Source organism: Morone saxatilis, unplaced genomic scaffold, assembly GCF_004916995.1.
Source record: "Morone saxatilis isolate NCDOM2014 unplaced genomic scaffold, NCSU_SB_2.0 Contig22, whole genome shotgun sequence".
Lineage (NCBI taxonomy): Eukaryota > Metazoa > Chordata > Actinopteri > Moronidae > Morone > Morone saxatilis.
In genome coordinates, this window is record NW_023339785.1 from 16,530,448 (window position 1) to 16,538,069 (window position 7,622).

At 38.1% G+C, this 7,622-nt stretch overlaps 2 protein-coding genes across 3 annotated transcripts in view; both read right to left on the reverse strand.

Moving 5' to 3' along the window:
- Nucleotides 1–3,324, reverse strand: part of ccnjl (cyclin J-like) — an 18,035-nt gene extending 14,711 nt beyond the window's left edge. Inside the window, exons 1-2 of one of the 2 annotated variants that reach the window (XM_035668931.1) lie at nt 3,187–3,324; nt 2,337–2,444 (exon numbers count right to left, since the gene is read on the reverse strand). In XM_035668931.1, coding sequence (XP_035524824.1) covers nt 2,337–2,414 — 78 coding nt within the window. In that variant the 5' untranslated portion in view covers nt 2,415–2,444; nt 3,187–3,324. Of the gene's footprint in view, nt 1–2,336; nt 2,448–3,186 lie in introns of both variants that reach the window. The other variant, XM_035668930.1, reaches the window with a different exon arrangement.
- c1qtnf2 (C1q and TNF related 2) lies at nt 3,303–7,409 on the reverse strand. The gene is made up of 3 exons (XM_035668934.1): nt 7,234–7,409; nt 6,615–6,872; nt 3,303–5,641 (listed from the first exon to the last, which is right to left on the reverse strand). The coding sequence occupies exons 1-3, from the start codon at nt 7,259–7,261 to the stop codon at nt 5,001–5,003; spliced, it is 927 nt and encodes a 308-aa protein (XP_035524827.1). The 5' UTR covers nt 7,262–7,409; the 3' UTR covers nt 3,303–5,000.
- Nucleotides 7,410–7,622: the final 213 nt, after the last annotated feature.

The following is a 7,622-nucleotide window of genomic DNA, read 5'->3' on the forward strand; positions in this document are numbered from 1 at the left end:
TGTCTTAAATAAACAGCAATGTGCTCAATTTGGATATCTTAAAATAGAAAATATTAAGGCTGCAACTGATATTTTTATTTTTAATTAATCTGTTAAGTCCAATAAATATCAAATATATCTAAAAATGCCACTAATACAACTTCCCAGAGTCAAAGGTGACTGCTCAATTAGCTGATTCTCTAAACTTAACTGGAAACTATTTTGATAATCAATTGTTTATTTAAGTAATTATTCAAGCAAAAACCCTAAAAATGAATTACTATGTTTTAAAAATGTGAAAAAGACACTGCTTTTCTTTAATTTTAATATATATTGGACTGCAGTGTTTTATCAAACAAGCAAAAAATCTATTTATCCAGAAAAGAATCTAAAGATTAATCTGATTTTTGTTAGTTGGGACTTTTTTTTAAATCCGATCAATAAAAAAAAANAGCTTCACATTTGAGAAGCAGGAACAAACAAAATGTTGGCCAATTTTTTTACTTTATAATTCAATTACATGATTATTTGATTATCGATACTGATGGTTGTCAATTGACCATGTAATCAAATGTATTGTATTTCAGCATTAGAAATAATGGAGGCCTGATGGGACATGAGAGCTTTCCAATTTCTAGGTCCTTAAGCGGTGACCCTGAGGAGGAAATGTAAGGTCATAGCAGAGGAAAATCCAGCCTTTGTTTCTCTGAGGAATGAAACGATCGTCTGAAACAATTAATCAAGTAACCAACTACTATACTATATTATATTATACTATTAGGATTGACTGTTTTTATTCTAATAGATTAATAGCCTATGGGAAACGTGTGAAATTACACTACTGTGGGGAATTTTCACAGGTATTTTGCATTATTTTTACACATTTTATAGACAAAACCATTCATCAATTAAATCAGCGGATTCATCAATAATGGAAACAATCCGAATTGTGAGATTCACGATCGAAAGACATCTAGAAACTGGAAGATAAGCTGTTCTTTAAGGTTTCGACAGGCCTACTGCGAGACCAATATACAGTATGTTGCATACAGGTAGCTAAATAAAGCAATCAACTCTAATCTGTTTCTATTAAAATGAAAAAACATTTCACCATATGAACCAAATGTTTCTATTCTGTAACTTTGCAGCATTTACAGTAAGAGCGTCACATTACACAGTATATACTGCGGTGAGCCTGTTGGTGGGGATTTCACCAAAAATGCTGATATAGGACAATCAAACCTAACATTAAACTGACCATCTCTCTCTCTCTCTCATTATAGTATATGAGAAAAAAAAAAGAGTGGGTGTGTTGTTTAGTTTCCAGCTCAGCGTACAGATTTTCAGTCTAATTGACAGCTCACTCTGAGTCAGACACCGTCCAGCATGAGCAAACCTGTGTGTAAATAAATGACTCACTATAAAAAAAAAGGGGGCTCACAAACATATTATTCACAATCTGATACACAGCAGTACTCACTCTACACGCACATAATCTACGGTACGTTCAAGAACCCCTCGTATCTTTTAAAGAAACCAATCTGTATTCAGCTCCCTCAGTGTAAAGCTGGCAGCAGAGTCCCAGCCCCGAAGATGCCAGTCAAGTGACAGATGTCTCCATTAAAGTGACACATGGGAAGAAATATGATCACGCTTCGAGGTTAATTAAGACATTCTCAATTAATGAGCCATAACTCCTCCATGTAATCTAATTTAGATCATGTTTAAATAGACAACAGGGCCACGTAATTATGTTTTCCTCTCAACTTTCAATATATGGTGTGGTATATAATACGCCTTGATGCTGCTGTGGAATATCAACACAGACCTGCAGGTCTTATTATTCATTATTGACGTATTCGCTAGTTTTTTGTCTCGATTAATCATTAAATCAATAAAATGTACTTGTATATAGGCTCTTATTATCTTATTATATCTCTTAGGCTCTTATTATATTTCCATTTTTATTTTTACTTTTATTTATCTATTCTGTATACTGTGTTAGATATCGTAATACAAGTATTGTTTCTATTCTTTAACATGAGTAGAACAACTGTATCAATCAAGTCAATAAAGCATTTCTGATTTCTGATCACAATTTCTTTAAACTCTCTGTTAAATTCAATTAATTGGCTGCAACTAACAATAACTTCCAATCTACAGATTATATTCTTCTTCTTCATCATCTCTAAAATGTCCATTAAGACCTTTTTCCAACAGTTAAAAGCTATTTTCAGGTCTCAGACTTAATGATTTTAATGTATTTTTTCAGGCTTTGTTAGACACAATCAACCCAGTTTTAGCTCACAATTAGTTTCCTATCCTAATAAAGCAGCTCTCACACATATCAGACTCACCTTGATGCGGAGGGATTGATGGATATCTGCAGCCAGCTGTCCTTTCCACCATTGCAACTCCCTTTCCATCTTTCCCATCCAGAGGAGACTTCAAGAATCAAGTTTTACCTGCTGAGAAAGATGTGTCCAAAAGTTAAAAACACCTCCAGAAGTAGCAGACATTGATGAAGAGACGACTAGAATAAAACAGGCTATATATAATAATATATATAGTTTTCAAAACAGGATATTCACTGAGAAAACCCATCTGATACAGGAGAGGGGTGGTTTAAAGTTACTGTACAAATGTACCCATTAAAAAGGATTTAATCAACTACAGGTTTGTGTTTATACAGGTAAGTAAATGTTTAAATAAGGAAAAAGACAAATACAGACGTTTAAATAAAAGTTTTTAAACACTAATCCCTCAACCAGAGGTCTGCCTTCCCCCTGCATAGGCCATTTTCTCTGCTCGGGAATTTAAATGGCTCAGTTAAATGCCCGCTCGACCACGCTGTAGGTCAAACGGATCCGAGCAGCCCCCCCTTTTTATTCCAGTAATGTCACTTCTCACACGATTATCCGGCTGCGATCAGCTACACCATCGCTAATAAACAATTACACTTTGCTTATCAATGATCATTCAAAACGCGTCTGCACCATGAGACCAAAGGAAACACACAGTGAAGTTAAAACTGCCCAGCGAGCTCCGAGAGAAAACACTCGTTTATACAAATAAAAACACACTGGGATAAAACTCCTCCACACAAACACACACGACCCTCGTATTTCTCCAGCGTGGCAGCAACCGGGTGAACTTTTTTTTTTTAAATCCCGGGGGTTTGAGGGTTTTATTACATGTGCCACTCACCGCTCCGACGGGAATGCCCCCCAGACCCCTTTGTCTCAGTCCGACATCCTGAACGAGAGAACTCCTCTTCGGCTCAACTTTGAAGAAAAAAATACCTCCTTTTTTTAAATTTTTTTCTCTCCCCGGCGAAAACACAACCTTCAAATCCGGTGACAAGTTCACAAAGCGGCCGCCACCTCCGAAACCTTGGCAACGCGATGCTGGTCGCGACGTTTTTTCCCCCGAAACTGTTCACACTTTTTTCCGAGAGAGAGATTTCGCCTCGGCCGCTTCCTCTCCGGTGGCTCCGCTGTAACAAAGTAACCTCCTCGGCTGCACCAGCTGCTGCTGCTGCGGTGCGAGGCTCGTGTGCTCGACGTTAAGGTCCTTCCTCCAGCCTGGGAGTTGTAGTCCTTTAGAGGTCAGCGTCAGAACTACAAACACACACACACACACACACACACACAGACCTTTTTCACGAAACTTTTATTTTTAATTCTACTTGTGAATTATATTTTGTTTGTCTATTTCATTATTTTTTATTATTTATTTTAATTTATTTGATCTCTTATATGCCTACTGATGAAGCGCTTTTCACTAGAACCAGTAGAAAACCTTTTATTGATTGGTTGATTGATTAATGCTACTGTTTCCATGGACAAAGTAGAACTGAAACCCGTAGTTAAATATACCCTATTGTCATAGTAAGACATGCACAGGGTTGGGAGGGATACCTTCAACATGTAATCCGATACATCTACTAATTACCTGTTAAAAAAATGTCATCGGTAACCTAATCCAAGTATAACAGTATTAAAGTAACGTAACATGGTTACTTTACGTTACTTTTGGATTACCTCAAGAACAAATATGTAAATAAAAGAGAAAAGAAAGAACAATAAGAAGTATAGATGCAAGTGTTTTCTATAAGACAACAGAACAATGTGACCCTAGAAAAGAAAGAAAGAAGATTTTTAGCATCAAAAATGTGTATTTGTAAAGAAAAACTGATGTATTTTAAAATTGTAATCATGCTAAATAATCCCCATTTTTACTAAATGTAGGCTAACTGTAATCCGATTACATATGTTTTGGATCACAGTTACCCTTTTATTGTATCCTGATTACATGTGGCCACCCCCAGCTGGCACCCCAGTTTGGTGTCAAATACCGTCAAATTTAACACATTAATTTAAAAATAACGTGTTATGGTTATGGCCACATTTTAGACTCAGGCTTAAGTGAAGGTTGAATGAAAAAACATAATTCTATTTAATGCTTTACTAACATGCCACATTTTTTAATTCAAATAACTTAATTTGGGGGCTTTTCCAAGTAGATAATGATATATGTGATTGTTAACAATTAAATAAGCACATATTTCTGCCATCCCTTAAAGTCTCCATGCCACCCGGTGGCCACCCCATGAATATTTATATAACAATGAGGAGAATGAAAAGTTGTGACTTAAATCCAATGATGATCTAATGATACAAATATTAAAGAAAAAAATATTCAATTGCTTCTTTAAATTTAAAATCAGGGTTATATGAACAGGACAACAACAGTTATGTCTCCTTATTCTGTTACTTATTAGAGACCTTTTGAAAAGATGTTGTCAGAATTATAGCACCACTAAGGATACTGCAGCCCACACACAGACTTAAACAAGTCCCTCAACTGTGGTTGACTTTTTTCTGTGCGCCCCCTGGTGTCAGAACATGATAAACAACATACCGAGGCCAACCATTGTGGAGCTTCAAATGTCTGCTATCATACTTTGATATGAAATTAAGCCAATTATTAAAAAAACATAACAAATATATTTCAGAGTATTAACTGTCATCCTGAGCATTAGCTTTCCTATCAGCCTCATTGAGAAAGTCCTGGTCAGCGTAGATAAGAAAGCCAGTGAAGGTGCTGTCTGTCCAGAAAGGGTCAAAGAAGAGTCCGTTCTGCTCGGAGTAGAAGATCTGCAGCCAGACCTGGTCTGACTGCTTCAGGTGGAGAACAGTAGAACCAGACGCCACGTCATGGTTTCCTGTATTTGCATCAAATGTCTTGATCTTGTACTGTCCATTGTGGACTAGCCCAATGGCCAGGTGCTTATTTGCCAGAGTGATATCATAGGTGAAATAATAGACACCGGGGATGACGCAGACAAACTTCCCACTGCTGGCATTATAGTGATTCCCCTCGTTCAGTAGGATCCTGCTGAAGCGGATGGGCAGTCGTTCTTTAGGGTAACTCTTTGTCACCGCCACAGAGAAGGCTGACCGGGCTGTACTGCCACAGTTGCAGCCTCCAGGAGCTCCTTGCTGGCCCACGTCACCCAGTTCACCTTTTTGTCCTCGTTTTCCAGCTACCCCTGGTGTTCCTCGTGGCCCCTTCAGTCCTCGAGGTCCAGCCCTGCCGATGACACCTTCCCGCCCTTTCACACCTGGCTTGCCTTGGTTCCCAGTCCTCCCTGGATCACCTGACCACAGATTCAAAATTATAAGACCTATCGTAGCTCCTCAATCCAACTTTATACCTGACAGTTAATCATTTGCCCTGAAGGAAAGAGACCGACTGATATGGGATCATTGTGACTAATACTGATAACGATTTTAGAGGGGAAACATTCACAGATTACTGATGTTCCATCCAACATAGGGAATTTTTGAGCTTGAATGAAAACAGCCCCTCAGAAGGCTGCTTTCTTAAGCAAATAACTTTATTAAAAAATATTAAAGTTAAACATTCTTTAATATGTTGTGTAATTTGTCAACCAATGTCTTGCTGAGAGCTGCTTCTTCTCTCTTACTCTATGCTGTTTGCCACAGTATTGTAAACCACAGCGCACTCTACTGGATAAACTTTGCTGTGACACCAATATATTACCAAAAGCATTTTGTTCAGTTTTCTTGTTGTTGCATATTGGATAACATAAACACTGATACCAATACGATACCTATATGGGCCAATAATATTTGCCAACTGATATATCGGTAAGGCTCTGGAAGGAGCCTGTTTGTATCACGTTAACATGCATTAACCCTTTGTTTTGCAGACATTTGCCGTACTTCCTTATTTTGGGGGTCCCAAAGACCCCACTGCTGTATATGTAAAAAATAATAATAACATTTGAAGCAAAAATATCTAATATAAGCCCAGAATATTAATCACCATAAAGTACTGCTACTATTAATATTTTGAGTTTTATTTGTTATATGGGCTAGGCCTTAAAGAATATTCTTTAGTTTTTGTTTTGTTGACCAAAAACTCAATTGCAGACAAAGAAATGTACAGTATGTATGGATGTAATATATCCTATATTGTGCTGTTACTTATATTTGGGGTCAGTCAGACACTAGAGAGGTAAATTCCCTGTTAGACATCCTTAAGACTGCAATAAAAGAAATCTAAATAGACTTGACAGATATATAAATCATAGATATAGAGCGTACCTTCATCTCCCTTTTCACCCTTCTCTCCATCCTTCCCGTCGGGGCCGTCCTTCCCCGGAGGCCCCATGGGGCCCATGGTTCCTGGTGATCCAGGGGCTCCAGGGTTCCCCGCAGGCCCCGCTGGGCCTGGCAGACTGCAGACCAGCTGGGAAGAGTGGATGGTGATGTTGTGACCTCTTCGTGGTGAGGCATTAGTTGACTGTGAGAAGACAACTGGCAGCAAACAGAACATCACACATACTTGGAGCATGATGGTCACTGTGGAGTCACAAGAAGAGAGGGAAAAATAATTGTTCACTGAACATTTGTATTAGTTTTGTGATTAAGACACAACCAGGTGATTCAAATGTCTTCAAACAAAACACATAAAACCTAAAGTTAAATGAGTCTGAAAGGGAGAGTGGAGTATGTGCACACTATCTGCAGCTAGAATCAAATGAAAAACATGTAAACAGTTATTACATGAATGGTGTGGTTGGTTTCATGCTATGACTCAGTGATTAATGAGAAATATGACACATCAATTATGCACAAATCGAAGCACAGAATGCCGCTTACAGCATGTTCTGCAAAGGGAGTGTATCAGCCATCTCAAAGAACACAGAGAGAGAGGACTCACCAGTTGAGGAATTATGACCCATGGGCATTTTTCAGCTCTATCCAAGTCCTTTTTCTGCACAAGAGTGCGCAAACTTTCCTACATGATTTTCCAATAATCGGGTGAGATATCATTCTTCAAGTGAAGCGCTGCAGAGCAATATGCAGCCCAGTGAATCATAGCCCATAACATCCGCCCTGTTTACACTGCCAAAAAATACTTTCACCATGATGTCACTGAATTCAAGTCAGTGCAACAGTATTGCACAGCTGAAGTGGTGACGAATCACATTCTCACACACTCACACTGTGGGAAAACAGGATATTATACAGCAGACATGATAAGACATATATAACAAAGACATGTTTTATAACTCGTGATAAAGTAACAACTTAATGCAAAATCAAACA

Bases quoted from the DNA above. Each gene is read 5' to 3' on its own strand.
- c1qtnf2 (XM_035668934.1), bottom strand. From the start codon at position 7,261: ATGCCCATGGGTCATAATTCCTCAACTG. The intron at 6,873-7,233 runs GTGAGTCCTCTC...GTGACTCCACAG, and splicing joins GGGTCATAATTCCTCAACTG to TGACCATCATGCTCCAAGTA. The intron at 5,642-6,614 runs GTACGCTCTATA...ATCTGTGGTCAG, and splicing joins GGGTGAAAAGGGAGATGAAG to GTGATCCAGGGAGGACTGGG.